The 24689-nt window shown below is 41.8% G+C and overlaps 1 protein-coding gene across 1 annotated transcript in view; it reads left to right on the forward strand.

Annotated features, from left to right (window-relative positions):
* The window catches only part of RPTOR (regulatory associated protein of MTOR complex 1), a 5042670-nt gene that overhangs the window by 1374126 nt on the left and 3643855 nt on the right, over window positions 1-24689 (forward strand). The window contains exon 5 of the mRNA XM_044068087.1: window positions 949-1095. Within this exon, the coding sequence (XP_043924022.1) occupies window positions 949-1095 (147 nt within the window). The remainder of the gene's footprint in view (window positions 1-948; window positions 1096-24689) is intronic.

The raw sequence follows: 24689 nt of genomic DNA on the forward strand, positions 1-24689 counted from the left end.
TTTTGATCCCCCATGTGTCACCCTTGTATCTGAATCCCACAGGCCTTTAACCTGTAACATAACTCTACTAAGGTCATTTTGATTATATCCTCTTCATTAGCTCATCTTTCAGTTCCAAAGACCATCCCTGATAATCTTGGTCTTCAGTATGAAGTCTAGACATTCTTAAAAACTGGCCTTTAGCTACAGTATTAAAAACATGCTTAGGGTGCATAGTGGAGTGAAGTAACAATGCATTCTTTCTATGATTTTTCCTAAGTAAAGAGCTATGAATTGTACCATTCATCAGAGCAACCTTAGTATCTAAAAAAAATCAGTAGAATTACTAGAAAATTTCAAAGTAAATCTGAAGCAGTCACTACTTCGTTCAAGATATTCTACAAACTGTTGCAGTTGCGCGTGTGTACCTCACTACAGAACAAAGATATCCATAAATCTTTTGTAATGTAGTAAGTGTGGACTAAATGTATGCTGTGAAAGGACCACCCTGCTTTCCCAGTCTGCCAACACCAAGTTGGCATAACTGTTCGCGCAGAGGGTCCCCATGCCTACTCCAAGATTCTGCATATAAATGGTCTCCTTAAACATAAAGAAATTTACCAGAACAGAATATGTAGAATAATGTTCAGGAAGAGAAGTGAGGTTTAACGGAAGTCAGGAAATGAGCAACTTGCATAAAAACAGAGTTAATGAAAATTGTTATAAAAAAAGTATGTATTCTGCATGACAGTAACAGTGGAAACTGTTTTTAAGGTCCGTTTTCTTTTCTATTGATGTATGTATACCCATGTCACAAGTTAAAATGTGATTTATTAAATATGTTTTTTAAAAAGTACCTCAAAAGAGGGTCCTGTCTTAATGTACTTATCTTTATGAACATTATTAGCATTAAGCTCTTAAAGTCCTGTTTTTCTGACAGATTTTTCTTTTCTTTATTTCTTCCTGCAGAATTATACACAGTACATTCCTCTCTCCATTTATGACCTGCAGACGTGGATGGGGAGTCCCTCCATTTTCGTATATGACTGCTCCAATGCTGGCATTATTGTTAAGTCATTTAAACAGTTTGCACTACAGAGGGAACAGGAGCTGGAGGTAGGAGTCTGCATTGCCTCAATATCACTGAAAACGTGCACTCAAAAACATTGGTTCATGTAGTGATTGTAATAATTGCAATATGGTTTAATGGGCATGAAAGTTTAAAATATTGAATTAGCAAAGCTAATTTAATTTCTAGATTTTACTGGAAGTTTGCCATCCTTTTCACAAATGTAAATAAAATGGTACAAGATGTGTATTTAGTATTGCATGACATAAATTGACAATGGACCATTAAATGGATTGTATAGTATTTGATTTGTGGATTGCCAAATTCTTGAAGTGCTGTGCAATTACTATTGTCAGCGAAGAAAAATTCTGTAATGACCAATGTTGTTTCAGCTTCCAGGTGTTGTCACCCCCCACCCCACTGTGTAAGGAGAGCAGTGCCTTCCTGATGCCCCTCCCCAAAAGCTAATGCCAGCATGATGTGCACTTCATTGCTCATCATGGTTGCTGAAAACATGGCATGGTCATCACCATTATATAGACAAAAGGTATTCCTTTGTGTTTTTCATGAGTCTTACCATGGTTGATGCTTTCAAGACCTGAGCCTGTTTTTGAAAACACATCAGTATTGCAGTTTGTTGTACACCTTTGGCATGTGAAAGATTACTATAAGAGTTCCCTTACCACACTTCATCTTGGCTTTGTGGTAGCACCACAGAAAACATGGAAAGTAAGTTACCATAGTTTAGCATGAAACATTACAGGCTAGTTAAAGCCTCTTCTTAAAAAAGAAAAAACTGTCATGTTAAGGTTAATTATTATAGATGAATTCTGATTTTAAAGTAGTGAGACCCTGCACAGGCTGCAGATCCCATATATACTGTGTCTTAAAAAAAAAGTTATGCAGTATGACAATCCTGCACACAACACACCGTACGTCAACACCACCCCTGTCCTGCCTTATCCCTCCATCCCCACCCTCCAAGTCAGTACTGTACTCATCCCGAGTTTCTCAGTAGCAGTCACGACCACTCTTAGTGAACTGCATTGACAATTACTGCTGGAAAGATCAAGTGTTAACCTCATTGTTTGTTTTTTGCATCAGGTGCTTCTTGGAAATAATTGTTTCTCTCCATTTAATTTCCACTAGACAGTGCTTTTGGTCTGTGGATGTGACAGAGTTAGTAAGGACTCTCTCAACTCATGTTGTAATAAGGCCATGTTACTCATAGGGAAAGGTTCTGATGATAGATAACCTGTGTGCTAGAAGGAGCCAGCCTTGTCAGTATAGAAAGATGCAGGTATCCTAGTCGTGATTCCACTTAAGGACTAAATGCACTGATATATATATATATATATATATATATATATATATATATATATATATATATATATATATTTTTTTTTTTTTTCCCCTTTTTTGTGCTGGAATAAACCCGTCTTAGCAGGGAAGCCACCTACACTGCTTTCTGTCTTCCATGCAACTCTTCTTATTTTCTTTTTAAGTGTCATGCCCAGGGTCCCACAGTGCCTTTTGGGATTTGAGTAGCATACCCCTGTCTAGGCATTTCTTAGAGAACATGAAACTGGCATTTTCTAATCCCTCTTACATTTTTTAGTAGGGTGCTTTTTAGGGATTGGCTTTCCTCATGTTGCAGTCACGACTGTGGGGGTGAGGTCTAGCTTTTGCAAAAGAGGTGGGTAGTGCTGCCTGCGGAACCCGAAACATACTTCGGGGGGAGTGAAGTTCAGGGTTGGGTGTGTATAGTACACTGCTGGCACAGACCCAGAGATCTTTTATTGTTGGTCACTAACTGATTCATGCATGTGGAAATGTGCTTGAGCTAGGAGGAGGATGGATATTCTTTTTCATTGCACAGTCTGTTCCTACTTACAGGTGAAAAAATCTGTCTCAATCACTGTCCCGTTATGGCAGTATGCTGGCCTGGTATCTCAGCAAGGCAGTGTGCTGGAATGGCTTCATCCTTTAATCCCCACTGAATTCCTGTCACAGTAGTAATGGTGATGCCATATGTTCTGTACTGCTTAGCACCTGAATTATCTGGTTTAGGCTTATGGTTAGAAAAGACAGTGTTCCCTGAAGAACTTGGGGTATGAGATACAAAACCGTTTTCTTCATACTTTTTTTGAGTATCCTGCGTATTTCTGACGTAGGGAATCTTTGTTCTTCCTACTTCATAACATGCATTTATTTATCTAGTCTTTCAGCTAACTCAGTAACCCTCTCCTGTCCTATAAGTATGCTACAGTATTTATAACATTGGGGAGTCTGCTTCTGGCTGACTCGTACATCTGGCCAGTATACAGAAGACTTTGTACAATGCAGCACATCGGTTAGCATACATCTGCTATAAGGACTCATCGGGTATAAAGTGGACATCAGCATGTACCAACCGCAGAACTTTTCTGCCGCCTGTCCGACTGCCAGCTCTGGCCATCGCTTTCCATATATTATTCGCGAACTTGGTTCAGGTAAGTACCCCATAGTTTTTTTTTTTTTTTTTTTTTTTTTTTATAAATTATTGGCTGCTGTTTCCCTGGATCAAGTGCCAGATTGGCAGGCCTTTTCCCAAGGTATTTTCAATGCTTTTATGGCTTTGCACCACACCTCAGCTTTCTCCTATCTCTTCACTGGCCTTTCCTCCTCCTACTCCTTTGAAGAGGACCTCTGAGGATATTTCCTCAGATGAGGAGGAATCATCTGGGGATGAATCCCTTGCTTATTCCACACAAATCACTTCTCCCCTGGGTTATGCCTTCCCAGAGGAGGAATCTAATGGTACAGACTCCCCTAGGGAGAATATTTCCTTTTGGAAAACCATTTTAAAGCTGAAAGACTTCTTAAAGTGGGACTGCTGCCATGTGTCTGAGATACAGAAGAGGTACTATGACCTTCTGCAGATGGACTCTCCCTCTCCATCTGCCATTCCCCCTGTCCTGCCAGCCTTCTTAGATGCTTTCACTGCTGCTTCTAAATGCCCAACCTCCAGCTACCAAACGTCCAGACAGATTTTATAAGATGCGTGAGGACTCAAAATTCCTCTTTAAAGCACTTTCTGCAGACCCAGCTACTGCTGTCTCAGTTTCTGCAGATAAAGCATCCAAGCTATTGCCTTCCACCTCCGTGCTTCGCTCAGATAAAGAGAGCAAAGTCATGGAGGGACTTGGGGAAAAATTATATACTTCTGCTACCTTGGCCTTCAGGGCAGTTAATCATCAGAAATTTACTGCCAGATACTCCTTGGCTCTTTTATCAGATGCAGGGAAGCTCCTTTCTGAGCTCCCTAATTCACCCACCAAAACTAAGCTCTCTTCCATTCTAAGTTCCTTAGCCCAGGTTACCAGGCACTCCATCAAGTGCAGTTATGATACAGTGGAGGCCTCAGCCAGGGCACCTGCTTCTGGGTCTGTTCTAAGGAGATATCCATGGCTCAGGCTCCAACCCCTGCCTGAGGACATTAAAGCCAAGCTAATGGAGGCCCCTCTCGACAACAAAGACTTGTTTGGCAACGTAGCTGCAGAACTTTTTAAAACACTTCAAGAAAAGGGCAAGGAGTTCCAAGATCTAAAGCACATTATTGCCTCACCTGTCCCTAGATTCCAGAGGAATTATCCTGCCAAAACCACCTTCGTCAGAAAGGCAGCTAGCACTCCTTCCACCAAAGGTAAGAGGGACTCCAGGAAACGAACCCCTTCTAAAACTCCTTCCTCCACACCCTTTCAGAAACAGCCATTTCCAACCAAGCCAGATGGTCTGTGACTACCTGCCTCCAGATCCATCTACTCCACTGTCGCCTCACCTCTCTCTCTCTCTCTCCCAGCTTGGAATCAGATAACCCCAGACTCTTGGGTCCTTTCCATGATCCAACAAGGATATTTCATGGTGTGGGAAGCTCCTCCCTCCTTCAAGAGCATTCCACAACCATCAAAAGAACAACTGGAATTCTTTCCACAGGTCATTTCCTGTCTTCTGTCCTGGGGCACTATTCAGGAAGTACCACCCTCTCAAGTGGGGAAAGGATTTTACTCCAGGATTTTTTTGGTCCCCAGGAAGGATGGCCCATGGAGACCCATTTTGGACCTTTCCCATCTAAACACCTTTCTGAAAGTCCCCCACCTTTCTTATCTAGACTTTATCCACCCTTCACCCACTAAATCTTCTTCAGGCGTACATGACGTCATTAGACATCAAAAATGCCTACCTTCATATACCCATTCACAAACAGTTCAGGAAATTTCTTCGCTTTTTTATTGTTTCCTCACATTTTCAGTTCTGTGCTTTACCCTTTGGTCTGTCTGTGGCATTAAGGATCTTCACAAAATGTTTAGCTCCTGTCATAGCCTACAGCAGGCTTCAGGGTATATAGATTTTTCCATGCCTAGACAACCTTCTCCTCCAGGCACTATTCCCAGACATCCATCTGGTGGATCACTCCTTCACAATGTCTTTACTAGAAAGTCTAGGATTTGCAGTCAACTTTCAGAAATCTATTCTGACCCCTTCCCAAGACCACATTTTTCTTGGGTGCAGGATTCAAATAGACAGGATGCTAGCCTCTTTACCCCCAGAAAAGGTCCTGTCCCTTACTTCCTATTTCCAGGACCTTTTACCTCTTCAGTCACTGACTGCCAGGGACTTCCTACGCCTTCTGAGGTTCATGACTTCAACTATTCCCATGCTTCCCTTAGCCAAGCTGCATATGAGAAAATTCCAGTGGTTCTTGAGAATGGTTTGGAGGCAACACTCCCTCCCTCTAGGCTCTGTCATTCCTCTCCTACCGTGTTTGAAAAGGGAGTTACATTGCTGGATTCTTCAGGTTTCAAGGAATCCAGGCCTACCCCTGTAACCTCCTCCTTCCTCTCAGGATCTGTACATGGATGCATTAGATATAGGGCAGGTTGCAACACTGGAATCCTGGAAGGTCAGAGATGTCTGATTTCCAACACAAAGGAGCACATCAACGTAAAAGAAATGAGGGCCTTCATTTCTCAAAATCTTCAAGTCCAGGCTTTCTCCAGGTGTTCTAAGGTGGTTCACAGACAACACCACAGACCACTGGTATGTTAACAAACAGGGTGGGGATAAAGTCCTGCCTCCTCTGCACACTGGTGTTACAGGCCTGGGAGCCAGCCATGCAAATTCATGTCTCTTTTCAGACTGTTTACATTCTATCTTCTCTGAATGTGGTGACAAATGCACTCAGCAGGTCCATGACTCAATCCCATGAATGGATGTTGAACAGGGATGTGTTTCTGGATCTGGTCCATTGATGGGGTACACCTCAGATAGAGCTCTTTGCCTCCCCCATGAACAGACAGCTCCACAAATTTTGTGTCAGGATCCCACATCCCTTGGTATGGAAGGTGGAAGCTCTATCCTTTTCTTGGAAGGGGATGTTTCTGCATGTATTCCCCCCTTCTCAGTTCTCCAGACGATCCTGTTGAAAATTCAGTGTAAACAACCAAAAATCTTCTGGTGACTCCCTTTTGGCTGAGAACAGCATTGGCTCCCCCTCCTCCTGCATTTAGCCAAGGGCAATCACCACAAGTTACCCCACAGGATGGACCTGCTCACGCAGGACAAGGGAACTCTAGTGCATTCACAGATGTCAATTTTAAACCTGACCCTGTGGGTGATAGAGTTTTAATTCCCTTCAGGCACCTTTACTCTGAGGATGCACTTCAAGTTCTGCAGGAGGCCAGAAAACCCACTACTAGGAAATCCTATGTTTCCAGATGGAAGTTTTCCATCTGGTGTCTCAAAAAGGATTTATAGCCGCTGTTGGTAGAGGTTCCAGTGATTTTGTCCTATCTGTGTGAATTGATGAAGAGTGGGCTCTCTTACTCTACAGTTAAAGCCCATCTTTCTACCATCTGTGCATGTCTACCTATGTCTCTATCTTTAGCTTCCAGATTGGAAGTTAAACTGTTCCTAAAAGGTGTCCTACACATTAGACCACCAATGTAACCAGTTCTGCCTCCTTGGGAGCTCAGTTTTGTTTTAGAGAAACTTACTTTGGCCCCATTTGAACCAGCAAGTTCCTTTTCCCTGCAACATTGCACATGGAAAACTGTTCTTCTCATGGCAATTATTTCTGCCAGAAGGGTGTCTGAGTTACAGGCTCTAATGTCTACCTCTCCCTTCACAGTCTTTCACAGGGGTAGGGTCTCTCTCTACACTAATCCCCCATTTATGCCCAAGGTGGTTAATAAGTTGTCCTTCAATCAGTCTATTGACCTTCCAACTTTTTTCCCTTCTCCACAATCCTCCAGGGAGGGGAATCTACACACTTTAGATGTGCACAGGTAACTCAGATACTACCTGAACAAAACGAAGTCCATCTGTAAGTCTGAACGCCTGTTTTTCTCCGATCACACAAGGGCTCTGGGTCAGCCTCTAACCAAGCAAACCATTTCCTCTTGGATTTCTATAGGCATTTTCTTTCTGTTACTTAACCAATGGAAAGAGTCTTTCTTCGCCTGTGAGGGCATATTTCACTAGGGAAGTGTCTTCTTCTGGGGCCTTCTTTAAAGGCTTAGATACTCGCCCTATCCTGGAGGCAGCTACCTGGTCTTTTGTTCATACTTTCACCAAACACTGCAAATGAGATGTCATTTCTGTGTCCAGGGCTGGGTTTGCCAAAGCTATTCTGCATGGGTTTGTAGAAAATAATTCTGCTCCTCCGCCCAGTTCTCCCTCTGCATGAGCTTTTGGCACTCTCCCTCATGTTATGAATACTGCAGTATATGAATAGAAGGACATAAAATAGTTGTGTAAAATCTTACCATAACTGTTGATGTCCTTCTCTTCTGTATGCTGCAGTATTACTTTCTCCCCTGCCTTCCCCCATATGCTTGCCTGGTCCTTGTTTGCTTGTTTCCTCACCTATATCAGGCTGGTGCATTGTGGCATTTAGTCCTAAGGTTGGTATGTGCTGGCGTCCACTTTATACCCATTGTCTCTTTATGGCCAACATCCGCTAACCGATGTGCAGCGTCGCAGGTACCTTACAGTCACATTAAGTGTTTTGTATACTAACCTGACATACAAGTCAGCCGGAGGCAGATTCCCCATGTTATGAATACTGCAGCATATAGAAGAGGACGACATGTATGGTTATCGTAAGGTTTTACACAACTATTTTTTCAGGTGTGACTTTGGAGCAGTGTTTTATTATATGACTTGAGTCTTTTTGCTGTTGGAATTTATGAACCCAGACTCCACTGCAGCAAGCTTATTTGCATCTCTATAGATTTAAATTTGTGTGTTAAACTGGTTGTCTGTGTAGTGCTTGCTTTTTAGACTTCCAGTGTAGTTAAGTTACTTTTGCTGCAGTGTCATGCACCAAAATGTATAGGAAACCATGCAGGAAAAATAACATCTTACATCGTTCTAGTATGCATCCATCCCACGTTACTAGGAACGTGGTTAAAAATCAGGTTCTTAGGTGCAAGAGATTACATACTAATGCTGACTCTTTAGAGCAAGCTGTAACAGTACTAAAGGCAGATCTATTGAAGAGGGGCTATAAGGGCAGTGAGATAGATAAGGAAATTAGAGAACTGAATACATTAGTTGGTGTCAAAGTAAAACCTTACTTCTCTGACAGCTCCTCAAGTATAGTGAGGGACACAGAGGCTAACAGCAGCAAGGGTGTAAATATGGTCTGTTTGACCTATTCAGCAGAGGTTAATAAAGTATGTGAAGTCATAAAGAAAAGTTGGTCTATCCTGTTGACTGATCCCTCAGTCAGTGAGCATACAGAACAATTTCCCAAGTTTTGTTTTAAAAATACCATGAACTTAAAACAGTGACTCTGTTATACACACACTGAACCATATAGGCACCTCACCTCCCTCCCAGCGTACAGGCACTCATGCATGCCGGTCTTGCAAGGCATGCAGTTATATATGGTCTACACACTTGATTATGCATCCATTAAGTGTGGAACCTATGCATCTGTCCTTTTATGCAGATTGTTGTACAAAAAATTTGGTCTATATGGCTAAGTGTAATGTATGTGATTCATATTACATAGGAAAGACAAATCGTATGTTTAAGGACAGGATTTTGCAGCATCAGAGTGATATACGAAATAATAAATTAACAAATGCATTAGCAAAACATGTATTTGAAGCTGGTATGAGTCACAGCTTTAAGTTCTTGGTACTACAGAAATTAAATGAAAGTTTAAGGGAAGGGGGTTTCAGTAATGAGACTGAATTTGCTGAGTTAAAATGGATTGTCAATTAAAATGGATTGTCAACTTTAAAGCAGATGTGCCACCTGGTTTGAATAGTGCTATTGCTTTAAAGCCTCTCCTAAAGAAGAGAGGCTTAGTTCACTGATAAGGGTTAACACCCAGCAGTTTTAATTGGTTTTAATTGGTTTTAATTAACTGGAAGTTTTTTGTATTTAAAGGCCTGTTTTTTCATACTGTTTGTTAAGGTCTGAAGAAGTGAGCAATCGTGAAAGCGCTTACCGTTTTTTATTTGTTTTCGTCTGTTTTTTGGAATTAAAAATGTTCTTACTCTCAGCATTGGGCATCTTTTTGTTTGCTGGGCAGTGTCATGCACTAGGGTTCTGGCAAACGTTTTCTCTAAATTTCGCTAGATTTCAAAGCATTGTGTTAACCAATGTAGTTAATTATGTTTCTGTACTTCTTCCTTAGAAGTGTGTAGACACTGAATCATATAGATGTCCTTCTATTCATATGCTGCAGTATTCATTGCATTAGGGAGTAGTCTGCCTCCGGCTGACTCGTATGTCCGACCCGCATCCAAAATTTTACATGCTACTACAAGGTATGTGTGATGCGGCACATCTCTCTGCATATGTTGGTCATAAAGAGACGGGTATAAAGTGGACATCAGCGCACACCAACCCCAGAGCTTCTCTGCTGCCAGCTCAATCAACTGCTCTGGATGTTCAGTCACTAGATCGGTGGTGCTTCCAAATTCAGATAAATACCCAGTTGGGGAGTTTTCTTGTGTAATTCTTAGTGCTACTGTGTGTTTTGTGGTGATTTCATGTCAGCTAGGAAGGGCAGGTGTCAGTGTGGAAGGCAGATTCCACATAAAGATGGCCACAACCTCTGCATCTTTTGTCTAGGTCCAGACCATGATCACACCGCTTGTGCTATCTGCAAATCGTTTGTCTCCAACACTCTTAGAAGCCGCATAGCTTCGCTTAAGCTCTACTTGGAAAATCAGAGCCTTAAGTGCCTCGCACGGGAGATGGAGGTGACGTTGGGTCCTTCAGACAAGCCAAATCTGAAGAAGGCCAAGTGGCCTGATGTTACTGCTGCTCCTTCACTTCCAGACATTTCTCTCGAGGCCGATATAGATTCGGCGGTCGTCCCAGAGGTGGTGGATGTCCCTTCAGCTGGTTCCACTGTGGAAGCCCTGAAGGAGTCCACCGGTACATCTTCGGGGGAAATGCAGGCATCTGACTCAAATGAAAAGGGGGGACTGCAGCTCGTGATATCCAAAGGTTCGTGTGGCATCACCCAGATCATGATACATGAGGATGTAATGTCAGACATAAGAGTGTAGGCCGACGTTCGGCCCTTTGACCATCCATCACATGGAAGCTGCTAGAAGAAAAAGGTAAAACGAAGCATGCATCCCCTGCTTCTCAACAGCAAGCTCCTGATTGGTAGGCTTTTTCACAAAGCCTTTGCACTGCTTTCATAGATCTGCATCAGCCCTCTCCTCCTCCTGTCCCTGTACAGGCTTTCTCTCCCTCCTAGGCTTTTAAGAGGGTTACTGTGGATACCTCTTCTGATGAAGAGGAATTCTCAGGGGATTAGTCTTTGTCATACTCCACCCAAATTGCTGCCCTCTGGGGTATGCCTCCCCAGGAGTGGAATCTAATGGTACAGATTCCCTAGGGGCGACATTTCCTTTGGGGAGGCTATTAAAAAAAAATGAAGGATTTCTTCAAGTGGGACTGCTCACAAGTCTCTGATATACAAAAAAGGTATTGTCACCTATTGCTAATGGATTCTCCATCACCCTCTGCCATTCTTCCATTTCTGCCTGCCATCCTGGATGCCTTTACTGCTGCATCCAGGTGCCCAGACTTCCATTCGCCACCTCCCAAGCGCCCAGATAGGTTCTACAAAGTGCCTGAGGACTCCCAAGGTCTTGTTCAAAGCTCCATCTGCAGACCCAGCTACCATTTCAGTTTCAGCTGAGAAGGCTTTCAAATTGTTACCTTCCACTTCCCTACTTCCATCTGATAAAGAGAACAAGGTCATGGAGAGGCTGGTAAAAAAGGTTTACACCTCTGCTACTCTGGCCTTCCAGGCAATCAGTACCATACCTCCATGGCCAATTACTCCTTGACCCTCCTCTCAGGTGCAGGGAAACTTCTTTCAGAGCTCCTGGACTCCACTGCCAAGGCTAAAGTGGCAGCTATCCTTAATTCCTATGCCCTGGTAACTATCCACTTGATTAAGTGCAATTACAATGCTGCAGATGCCTCAGCTAGGGTGGTGGCCTCTGGTTTAGGTCTTGGGAGATATTCTTGGCTGAGGTTACAGCCCTTACCTGATGACTTCAAGGCCAGATTGATGGACACCCTTCTAAATAATAAAACATTGTTTAATAGCTCGGCTGCATAGTTATTCAAATCACTACAGGAAAAGGGTAAGGAGCTTCAGTACCTCGGACCTTCTTTCTCAGGGGACAATGCAAGAGGTCCCTCCATCCCGAGGGAAAGGTTTCAATTCCAAGATGTTTTTAGTCCTTAGGAAGGATGGCTCTTGTAGACCCATCCTGGACCTTTCTCATCTGAACACCTTCCTGAAAGTCCCCTCTTTCCGAATTCGGACACCTGCAAGCCCTTCTTTCATTGATTCTCCCTCAAGCATTCATGGTGTCCTTGGACATCAAAGATGCTTATCTTCACATCCCCATTCACCCTTTGTTCAGGAAATGTTTGTATTTTTCTGTTGCTTCATTACATTTTCAGTTTTGTGCTTTGCCCTTTGATCTATCTATGGCACCAAGGGTCTTCTCAAAATGCTTGGCTGCTGTCCTAGCATTTTGCCGACTGCAGGGAATTCAGATCTTCCCTTACCTAGACAACCTCCCAATCGAAGCCCAGTCCTCAGACTGACTTCAGGAAGATCTTACTGTCACTATTTGTCTTTTGGAGAGCCTAGGTTTCTCTATAAGCTATCAAAAGTCCTCACTGATCCCCTCCCAGGACCATATTTTCCTGGGTTGCAGGATCCAAGCAAACAAAATGCTGACTTCACAGCTGACAGAAAAGGTGTTGTTCCTGATTACTTATTTCCAGAGCGTTTTACCTCTTCAATCTCTGTCTCCCAGGGAATTCCTGTGCATCTTGGGGTTCATGGCATCTATGATCCCAATGCTGCCATGGGCTAAGTTACACATGAAGAAAATTTGATAGATATTTTAAATATTCTTTTCCCAATGCAATAATGAAATTAAATGTGTGCTGCAATGCAAAAGAAATATGCTTGTTTCTAATATAAGGTTTTGCCTTGTAAAGCAAGGGTTAACGTGACAAGATTTTGAAATAAATGCTTCTGTGTAACTGCAAGGCTGACAACTTGCTTAAGCAAGCATAAAAGCAGTTAAGAATAGATAAGTAATAACAGCTTTCTGACACCTGCGAAAATAAAACATGCTTAGTTTAACTGTAAATATGTTTGTGGGCTAGACATGGCATCCTGTTACAATAATATTTGGAACATACAAAGAAGGAAGTTGATCAACAGGTACTTTCTGTGAGCTTTCAGATGCAGAAATAAATGAAGTAAAATACACACTTCGTGATGCAAAGATGACGCTGAGAGACTTTTTGTAAAGTCTTCAGATACAGCAAGGAAGAAAATAACCAGTGAAGGACATGAAACAGAAATCAGTCATGCAAACCACAAGGACACTGGAAAACAACATATGTTGCTTTGAAAAGATATATAAACTAGACATTGTTCTCTCTTCTTGAGAGAGATCTTAATCAAGGGTGCAATTGAGACAGTTCATGAAAAGCAAAACACTGCGTGTTATAATAGAATTGAAATAATCTCAGGCAGTGTAACTGTTTGGACAGATTAAACTATAATGAAAACAGCAGTACAGTGCGAGTCTGGTGATTCTGACATGTTTCTACAACAATTTAACAAAATTCGGTGGTTCCTAAAGACAGTCTGGATGCAGTACTCCCACCCCCTGGATTTTCATGATTCCACTTCTACCATGCATAAGAAAGGAGCTGGATTGGTGGATCCTACAGGTGACCAAAAATCCTGGTCTACCCTCCAGCCACCCCTGCCCTCTCATGAGTTATACACAGACACAAGATGGGGTGCGATCCTACAGTCTTGGTGGGTCAGAGATGTTTGGACTCCCAAACAAAGGAACATTTCAATGTCAAAGAGATGAGGGCCCTCATTTTTGCCCTACAAGTCTTCAAATCCAGGCTAATGCCAGGGACGTTGAGGTGGTTCACAGACAACCACCACTGTCCTTTGATACATCAAGAAGCAGGGGGGAGCGAAGTGTTACCTCTCATGCAGACTAGCCCTGCATGCCTGGGAATTAGCATTACAAAGCTAAGTCTCTCTCCAGGCAGGTTATCTCCCTTCAGCTCAGAATGTGGTGGCAGACTCACTAAGCAGGTCCATGACCCAGTCTTATGAATGGATGTTACGCAGGGATGTGTTTTTGGACCTGATCCATCATTGGGATATGTCTCAAGTAAATCTTTTTTTGCCTGACCCATAAACAGGCAACTTCCAAAATTCTATGCCAGGGTCCTACACCCCTTGGCCTGGAAGGTAGACACACTATCCTTTTCATGGAAGGGGATGCTTCTGTATGCATTCCCCCCCTTGTCTCTTCTTCAATCGGTCCTACTGAAAATTCAGCAAGACCAACCAAAAATCATGCTGGTGACTCACATTTGGCCAAGGCAGCATTGGTTCCCCCTTCACCTGCACTTAGCCAGAGACAATCCTAACACGTTACCCCACAGGATGGCTCTACTCACACAAGACAAAGGAACCCTAATACATCCACAGCTGTCAACTCTCAACCTGACTCTGTGAGTGATAGGGTTTTAATTCCCTTCAGACACCTACTCTGAAGACGTGCTTCAAGTTCTGCAGGAGTCCTGAAAACCTACTACTAGGAAGTCCTATGTTTCCAAATGAAAAAGGTTTTCCATCTGGTGTCGCAAGAAGGGCCTACAACCACTATCAGTGGATGTTCCTGTGGTATTGCCCTACCTGTGTGAACTGATAAAGGGTGGCCTCACCTATTCTTCAATTAAGGCCCATCTTTCAGCCATTTAGGCTTGTCTGCCTATGTTTCCTCCCTTAGCCTTTAGATTAGAGCTTAAACTGTTTCTTAAAGGTGTCCTTCATAACAGACCACCAAGGAAACCGGTGCCTTCTTGGAATCTCAATTTTGTGCTAGAGAGGCTTACATTGGCCTCCTTTGAGCCAGCAAACTCCTCTTCACTGCAGCACTGCACATGGAAAACAGTTCTACTGGTGGCCATTACCTCTTCCAGAAATGGTCTCTAAGCTGCAGGCTTTGATGTCTAATCTCCTTACTGTCTTCCACAGAGATAGGGTATCTTTACGTACTAACCCTTTCTTTATGCCCAAGGTGGTCAATGAATTATCCCTTAATCAGTGTATAACCTTCTCACCTTTTTTCCTTCCCCTTAATCTTCCATTGAGAGAATTCTGCACACCTTAGATGTGCACAGACAACTTGGATGTTACTTTGACAAAACAAAAATGATCTGTAAGTCTGAACACCTATGTGACACTGCCAGACAAGCTATCTGGAAGTTTGTAAATAATCGTATGTCATTTAAATATCAACATGATTCATATGCTTGTCTTACAAATGTAAGAGAACTATATGTTATGTGTATATTAAACTGTTGGTGTAGAAGTGTGTGTTGAACAGGGTGTGTACAGTACTGAGTTTCAAGGATGTGTCCACAGTGTACCCTACTGGAAAAGAACAGAAATGTATATAAAATATATACCTGTACAAATGTATGTTTTAATAGTAGAAGTTGGAACATAGAGTTAACTTACAGAACTTCAAGAAAATAAGTTATAATTACATTTTTTATGATTGTGTTATCTCTCAGTGAAGCAGACACAATGTAGAGAGCTAGAAGTTTTTGTATTGTCTTGAAATAGAAATAATTACTAGGTTTCAAATGTAATAGTGTTTAATTGTTTTACGACTTCCAGTTCTGGGCAAACATCTGAGAGATTTGTACTTTAAAGACAGAGATGTTAGTTTCTGTTAGCCTGGGAACTAAAGGCAGGTGACAAAGAGAGATGTCATCCAGGCTGACCCAGCAGAAAGGTTTATTATTTATTTAAGAGCTTTCTCAGAGAGAGTCTGGGCATTTTGTATTTTGTCTTTGACCTGGAAACATCCATCATCAGAACTTTTGCCTGTGTGTTGTCTGTAAGTAAGTTATTTAGGGCATAGTATCTCTTAGATATAGATAGGAATGTACTAAAGATTAGTTTAGATGTTTTCTGTATTTATTTGAGACTGTCCTGCAATGTTGTTTTAAAATATTTCCTGTGATTCTGAACTCTGTAGTTACTGTGTTGATTATTGTTTTGTTCTTTTATTATTAAATATATTTAAACCTATCTTTGTGGCTGATATTTGTGAGACATATTTAAGCTCCGAGAGTACTTGCATATGTATTTGGTGACACTGTACAGGCTACTCCTAAATAGCCTTGCTCTTGGTCACACTTACCATTTGGGTAATAGCAACATTTCCCAGTAGGATTGGTTACCTTTTGTGAAGGGCCTTAAAAGTAGCTGATAAGGGGTTCTGGTGGCAGTGATAACTACCTTATAAAATATGGGCATTAGGGGGCATAGTTAGTAAACCTGTGGCAGCCTTTTCCAGGTGTGTGTTTGTGCATAACTCAAATCTCAAAGTGTGTGTGTGTGTGTGTGTGCCAGCTACTTGGGCAAGTACACGAAGCACTGGTTGGACAGAGAGAGTGTTGGAGGGACTTGGATTGGAACCCTGGCTAAAGACTCAACTCTATAGCTGTGCCAGTGGGGTGAGTCTTATTAGGGATCTGGACAAAGAGGGAGAAACCAGACCCAGACTGACTGACATCTCTCTGTGCTCTTAAGGGAAATTGTACTTTACTGTGTGTGTACTTGTCATCCTGCCATTGTGTACGCCCCTCCTGTTGCCATTGGTAGGTGAGGAATAAGGCTCCTTGATTACTGGGCTAGTGCAGAGGCATCACAGCCTGTTTGTGTGCTATCACTCAAGGGCCCTGGGTCAACTGGTTTCCAAGCAAACTGTTTCTTCCCGGATCTCTAAAACTGTCTCTTTCTGTTATTCAGCTAACAGTAAGAGCCTTTCTTCCCCTGTAAGGGCACACTCCACTAGAGCAGTATCCTCCTCTGGGGCTTTCTTTAAAGGCGTAGACACTTGTTCTGTCCTGGAGGCAGCTACCTGGTCCTTTGTTCATACCTTTACTAAACATTATCAACTTGATGTCCTCTCCATGTTCAGGGCTGGATTTGCCAAGCTGTTCTACAGGGTTTTGTAGAAAAAGCCTCTAATTCTTCTTGAGCTTTGGCATTCTTCCTAGTGTGATGAATACTGCAACATGTGAATAGAAGGACATAGAATAGTTGTGTAAAATCTTAGCATAACCATAAATGTCCTTCTCTTCTGTGTGCTGCAGTATTGCGGGCCACCCCGCCTTCCCCCTGATGCTTACATATTCTTTCCTGGTGATATGTTTTTCACCTAGGCTCAGGCCAGTGCTTGGTGGTATTCACTTCTGAGGTTGGTTCGTGCTAACGTCCACTTTATACCCAATGTCTCTTTATGACCGATGTACGTAGAGAGATGTGAGGCATCACACATACCTCACAGTAGCATGTAAACTTTTGTATGCAGGCCGGACTTACGAGTCAGCCATAGGCAGACTACTCCCTAGTGTGGTGAATACTGCAGCATGTAGAAGAGGACATCTATGGTTATGGTAAGATTTTACACAACTATTCTTTTTCACGGTTATATCAACCTCTTATAGTATTGCTGTGAATAAATAATGTTACCTATCCTCAGCAGCTTCCTACTGGCACAGATGGTTTATTGCCTGACTACAGCAAACATTACTTGTAAATTAGCTGGGGTGGCGCAGATAATCTCCTCTCCAACTCCAGGAAGAAGGTGCATGTTGTTGCCATAACAGGGCTGACTGCAAGTGTGGACTTTGGCAGAGACACAGATATATTCTGTATACGGCGGGTTGTGAGAGGTAGCCTGCCTAAACACAGAAACATGTACTTGCTGAGACTGTGTATGTGACAATGTGACAGTGCACGTCTACCATGGGAGATGAGCCAGATCATCTGAAACCATCACTGCTCAGTCCACTCCCCACTTCACATATCAACAGTTAGTTCCGCGAACTTTGAGGTCTAGGGCTATGTATAGAGCTTGGAGGTAATGGGTACAGCACTAGTTAGTGCTGGCAAGGTGCCAAGTGGTTAAGTGATTTGGTGTGGTGATGCATACCATTTTTTTTCTGTAGGATATAACTATTCAATTAGAAATGTTGCAAAACTGACACAGTAGAAAGAAATATTTTGCTCCACCCATCCTGAGAATCTAGAATTTCTGTTTAAGGATGTCTCTTTAAGGAAAAACATGGATGGTTGGAGCAGGTATTCACATTGTTAAACTATCATTTTTTTTTTAACTTAACTTGCTGTATAGTTTATTACACTGGGTCTTTAAACATCTGAAGACTTTTGGTTTTCCTCTTTATGCTATGTGGCAGTAACATCTTTTTTTCTGAACTATATATTGGTGAGTTAAGACCACTTCCACATCTTGTGTGTTGAATTGTGAGTTGTTAGGTCTGGGTCTATATCATATGTTCGAAGTTTTATAACTTCGAACATTAAACTATCGAATTTAAATGTTCGAAGTTATAAAACTTCGAACATATGTAAAAAAAAAACTAACAGCTGTAGACAGGGGAGAAAGCCCCCATGCACCCCCAACACCCCTCGCTCTTTAAATATACCAACTCCGAGACTGCACTACAGTGCAGAATTACTGCACTGTAGTCCGGTCTCAGAGTTGGTATATTTAAAGAGTGGGGGGTGCATGGGGGCTTCCCCCCTGACTACACTAGTCAGGTAAGTTCAGTTTGTTTTTTTGTTTTTTGTTTTTTTGTTTTTGTTTTTTTTTTAATATGTTTGATGTTTGAAACTTAGTACATTTAAATTTGATTATTTAACGTTCAAAGTTTTCAAACTTCGAACATATAATATAGACCCCGTTAGGTTCAGTTCACTAAAAATATAATTTTTTGAAATAAAAAAAAATTGTAAAACTTTAACCATATTTTTCCACCTCTGTGGGTGTGTGTATGTGTGTGGGTGTGCTGCTGTCTCTGACCTGCACCGTCTTATGTAATCAGCTTCACACTCGCAGCATTTTTGGAGAAAAAGAAAGCTACTGCACCAGAACCACTAGTGTAGGAGGACAGGGACCTGATTCTGACTTGCTGCTCAGGTGCTTGATGGAACTGGCTGGAAGGGTGGGCAGTCCTATCCTGTTGAACAGGGGGTGGCACAGCCAGCCACATGCACCATCACTATCCCAGGCGGGGCAGCAACACAGATGGGTGGCTTGGGTTGTAAGTAGGTGGGGGTGGGGGGATTAGACTCACCAAGCTACCCATGATTAGTAGCCTACATAGCATACAGAACTGCTCACTGACAAAGAGAAGGCATTGTGGTCCTCTGCAGTGGCACAGTTCACACATTCCACCTCCCAGGGGATGAAATTAGGCTGTCCAGATGCTTTCACTGTCAGGTTTTGCAGTAAAAGTACAAAGCAACCTCATGGCTTGCCTGTATGATCCCCACCCCCACCCCCTGTGCAACTATTGTCTGGCCTCCTGGTTGGATTCCTGGAGTAGAAAAATGAATGGACACTAAAACTGAACGGAAGCTTGATAGTCAGCAGGGGCTTTTGTAGCTAGTGTAGGGTGGAGAGGGCAACCATCCTGGGCACAAACTGTTAGGAAGGAGATTGTCCAGTCCCAGTTGCTTTTCAGTGCATAGTGGCATTTACAGATAAGTGCCAGTAATGTATTTGAGGTCAGCTGTAGCATTCCATTTGTGGTATAAACTGTAGCAAGTGCTTTCTGCAAATGAGAGGGGTGCCAGATTGGAGTACAGCATCGGGTGCAAAAATAGCTAGCTACACCTCTGTCAGTAAGCCTGTTTGGGTGGGGAGTGGTAAAAGTCATCATGGAAAGAAAACTATTACAGTTTTGTAGTGATTGCTGATCATAATGGCTGTTTTTGTTAAAACAGGCCTTCCCTTATTTGCAAGTCACTGTCTTCATCAGATTATTCAACAATCTACCATTTGTGTAATAGCCTGCTCTCTACTGTAATATGGGCCTAAGGGGCAAAGTCCCCACCCCAGCCTGTACAGTAGGCTTTGCCTGTAAACTTTTTTATCTGTTATATTTTGCTAGTGTTTGCTTATTGAATTTTGATAGTAGCTGTATGCTATATTTGCATTCACTCTGAAAGTGTTCTTTGCTGGTGTGATTTGCTGTAATATGTGAGGAATTATTTGAGATTGGTATTGTGTTCCTCAAGGCTGAAAGTCTACTAGTGACTCCAGTGTTAGCCTAGTTGTCATAGGTGATTACTGTAACCTTTGTGGTGTTATAACTGGTGACTGCCATAGTCAGTCATTGAGACATTACTTAATTTTGGATCAGTGGAGAAAGGCGTCACTGGAAAACCTGTTCATAACAGATACTTATTTTCCCATAGAACTGCTAGGTAAAGGAACAAGCCTAAAAATGTGTGTTTGATTTAGCAGCAGTCAGCTTTCCTCAGTATTGCAAAGGAATTATGCAAGCCCTTTACACACTTAGTAAATGCCATATGTTTCAGAATCACAGCTATACTGTTTTGTTTTCATTGAAGTAAACTGTGAAATTAAAGAATTAAAAATACATATTGGCTAGCTATATTAACGCAAATACACAGTTCATCAGAAAGTCTCCAGAACTGTTAGTATAATACTGTAAAAATGCAGTGTGGTGTGAGAGCAGAGAAGCAGCATGGAATGTAATTTTCTCTCTTTATCTGCTTTGTGGTGTTATTTTTCACTGCTTGAATTTCTTATCACAGGATAATTGTCAATTAACGGTAGGTAGTACAAATTACTTTTGCTGTTTTAGTAATTTAAGATAGAAACAGTAGGTATCATTGAGTTCTATGGACATAATTAATCAACAGCTTATGTTTGATTTATTTTCTTCACACAGTACATGAAGTATAAAACTGCAAATGTATTTAGTACTGCCTGGAGGGAATTCTAGTTTTATGCTTTTTTTTTTTTTTCCCTTTCCACATTGTTTTTCTGTCTGCTGTGCTGAACCTGCACTCTGTCACTTGACACCTCCCTAGTTCGTCCACCCCTATACCTTTCACCAGTAATATCAATGGTTTACCACCGCTCTAGATCACCTTTAATCTGTGTCCACACTGGGAATGAGAATAGTAATATGACGTGCATGTCCTTGTATATGGCCGTGGACAGTTTAGAGTATTCCACAGATTCCTTGCCATGTCATTTCTAGTTTGGGGATCCTGATTTACCCATCACTGTCGCACTGCTTATGTTGATGTAGTAGCACTGGCTACTCGGGTCATATTTCTGAGTGATCCAAAGACATTTACTCTTCCTTGGTAGAAAGAGAGAAGGTTTTCTTAAGAAAGCTGACCTGAGTGTCCACAGATAGACAGCTGTATAAGGAAAAACACATTTCTTTGTTTAACTCATTTTTTGTTTGATTGTAGTGTGCATTTCATTGTGGTGTGTTATTTTAAAGTTCTCTTCCATTGAATATTAAAACTTCTGAGTTAGGAAAGAAAACAAATATTGCCTGTTGGTTCATCATCAATTGGAAATCTTTTCTCTTCCCCACCTTCTTCAACCCAGGCACCAGGGGTTCAGAGCCAGGGCAAGGTGGGAGAAGAGTGAAGGGACATGGTCCACTTGCCTCTCCTAAGGGGGGGGAGGGTAGTGGGTATTTGTGGAGCACACATGGAAGCAAAATGTCCCTGGTGGAAACTGGGGACAACCACTTTCTGTGCTTGAGGGAAGGGGCGTGGGATGCTTGCTGGCAGTGTACCTTGCAGAAGTAGAGAACCACCAGCATGTGCAGCCCTTTGCACATTACCCCCTTTGACTCTGCAAGCTGTCATTAAGGGGCTGAAGGGCTGAGGAAGAAAAAGCCCTCAAACTACCACTAGTGGCTGTCTAAATGACCCCTCCAGTCGTATGTCACCCCAGTGATGGGAAAATGAGATGATTGAATAGGAGAGTGCTGATTATTGACAGGCGATGGGTGCAAAAAGTGTGCAAAAAAGGAAACTTTCTTCTGACACCGCAGGGGTGTATTTGTTTGGGGAGTCAAGCCCCTTCGCTTGGGGAGGGTCACTGCTGCTACTTCATCACTTTGATACTTGGTTGTTTGCGATATTCTGGTTGTCTAAGCATCTGGTCCACTATTAAAACTCCTTTTAAATTGTTCCTTCACCTTGTGATGTTACTTGGTCACTTAATTGAATATGACTCATTGTGATCTGAAGGATTTCAGCATGCCAGACCTGTCTGTCAACATCTGCTTCTTCAAGTTCTTTCAAATTCATATTCATTATTTTAGTAATGCTGTGCATTCCTCTTAACTTCTGCCACCCCTCCTTTTACCTTTTCAACATCACTGTCTTGTCTAGGGAATCCTGTCCTTGCTTTATGTGGCAAAATATTTTTGTTTGTTTAATTATTAGACTTTCCAATGAGCAGTCTGGATTTATTTCCTTAAATATTGAGTGATTTGATCTTGTATTCCACAGAATTCTCAAAAGTTTTCTCCAGCAGCACAGTTCAGAGGCATTGATTTTTCCATTGCACAGCCTTGCACATAGCTATCATGGCTATATGTTCCAACTGGGAAAAGCATAGCTTTGACTATGTGGACAGTAATTGATAATGAGTCTTTACTCTCACATCTTATCTATAAGTGTCATGGGCTTCTTTCCAAGTAACAAATGTCTTCTAATTTCATAGCTGCAGTCAAGGTCCATTAAGATCTGTGAGCGCAAGAAAATACAGTCTGGCACCTCCTTCACTTCTTCCCTATATATTTGTAAAGACTTTATAAGACTTGATGAAGTGATGTATTTTATGTTGAGCAGCAAGCCAGCTTTTGCAGTTTCTGTCTTTACCTTCATCATCAATTAAGCTCTTTCTCACTTTCAGCCATCAAAATGGCATTGTCTACATATCTGAGCTTGCTAATATTTCTACTAGCACTTTTGATTCCATTATGCAATTTGTGTAATTCATCATTTCACATGATATATTCGGCATATGAATTAAACATAAGAGGGTTGTACTGGTGTAGGTGGGAGAGAATTATTTAGCTGGAGAGGGATTGATCCTCCTTTTTTTTTTCCTTGAAATATTTAAGGGAAAATACGGAAGGAGAAAGGGTAGTAAGAGGAGTAATAGATAGGGGCTAATGAGTGTTGACATTGATATAAATAGACAAGTTAGATGGGTTAGGTGCTTACAGAGTAGGTTGAGTTCACAAATGGAAGGGAAGATAAAGTATGGACAAAATGATTGTGGGGAAAACCGTGGAAGCACAAGGGATATGTTTAACACAGAAGGGCTGGTGCGTAGATGATACAGGATGGGGAGCACAGGACCACTGTAGCTATCGATCCTGACTTGCAGACCCTTGTTCAAGATCTGCCCACAGGAAGCCTAGTGTGGTGGACCAGAGTGTACTGGGACACCAGAGTCTTACATCCACTGCAGGGGTGTTTGATAAGGGCCTCACCAGCTCTGCACAACCTACACCATAGTCTGCAGCTAGACCTGCTGTGGGCGGCCCACAGTAGAGGAGCCACCGCTTCCACCATGACAAGCAGACCCATGACACTCTTGGGGGGGATAAAATGGACAACTGCAGCTGTGTTGGCCCAGACTGTTCTAGATCTTAAGGGGGAGACGTACAAGAAGAAGAAATTAAAATGCAGTGGCTGTTAAATTATTTTATAGCAATAGCAGTAGTATTGCTAGTAACTTGATATACGATATAGTAATATATTGTCTAATGTTGTATAGCATAACACCACAATTATTACTAATATTAGTAGTATTTTTTGATAGAAATGATACTTGTGGGGTTGTTGGGAGCAGCTCCTCCAACCTCCTGTGATAGAGGCAGTGGATGAAATCCATCACCTCCCATGCTGCAAAACCAAAATGAAAAAGGGTATTATCCCAGTACTGTCTTATTTGCTTATAAAGAAGGGTATTATTATCCAAGTTCTGTTTTGTCTGTTATAATATAAACAAACTCTCTTATATTTGCTATGGCAGCTGCCATCTGTTCACTAAATGTAAAGAAAGAGTAAGCCATCCCAGTATGCCCCCAACCTATAACCTAATTGCAAGTTTACTACCTAGTACAATAAGGAATCCCTGCCTATTGAAATGGTCTGTTTATTCTCTTTGAGTTTCAAGGTGGTCCATCCCTCCTTCGGAACAGGGAATATATAATCTTGGTATGCACTGAGTTTTATAAATCATTTGGTGAGCATGAAGCATCATCCTTGTTTTCCTGTCTAATCCAACATGTTTTGAGGCCAGTCAATCACTCCAAAACTGTAAGTTAGTTCAGGAAGAGCAAATTGGTTTATAGCATGGATTTTGTTCCTAGATGTCATTGCTGTTTTCAGAATTAATTTAAGTCTTCTAAAGTATTCCTTACTAAGTTTTATTCACATTTGTTCATGTTTTATTGTTGATCCTTCATCAGTTCCCAAATATTTGTACTCTCCCTCTTGTTCAAGTTCTTTTATATCACATTGTTGTCCCACACTGATGTTTTCCTGGTGCGGGAGTTTTCCTGCTTTAAAGGTTGTTTTTGCACACTTATCAAGACCAAATGACATTCTTATATTATCTGAAAAAGTTTTGACAATCTGCAGCTGTGCTTTCAGATCCTCATCTGTTGAACTATACAGTTTTAAATCCTCCACAAAGAGAAGATGAGAAATCTTTACACCTTGTTGTTTTCTAGGAGCCAAATTGTAGCCATGGCCTAAGCTGTTAAGTAAGCAGCTTAATGGGTTAAGGGCAAGGCAGAATAGCAACGGTGACAGAGAGTCACTCTGAAATATCTCACTTTGAATTTTTATCCCTGGGATATCATGGCTTAATCATGATCACGGTCATGCAGTCGATTAGTGTAAGGTGTATCTTATACATCTTAAGCACTATTTTATCCATGAATGTGGGATACTATCAAATGATTTTTTGTAGTCAGTCCATGCCATACTTACTTAAATTCTTCCCCTTTTTACTGTTCTGCAGTATGACTTTAACAACAAATGATCCTTTGTTCCATATGACTTTCTTTTATTGCCCTTTTGTTCTACTGCTATAATTCAGTTTTTTTTCTAAATGACTATAAACTCTGTCGGCATCAG

Source organism: Protopterus annectens, chromosome 4.part0 (genome assembly GCF_019279795.1).
Source record: "Protopterus annectens isolate FY-2018-M chromosome 4.part0, PAN1.0, whole genome shotgun sequence".
Taxonomy (NCBI): domain Eukaryota; kingdom Metazoa; phylum Chordata; order Ceratodontiformes; family Protopteridae; genus Protopterus; species Protopterus annectens.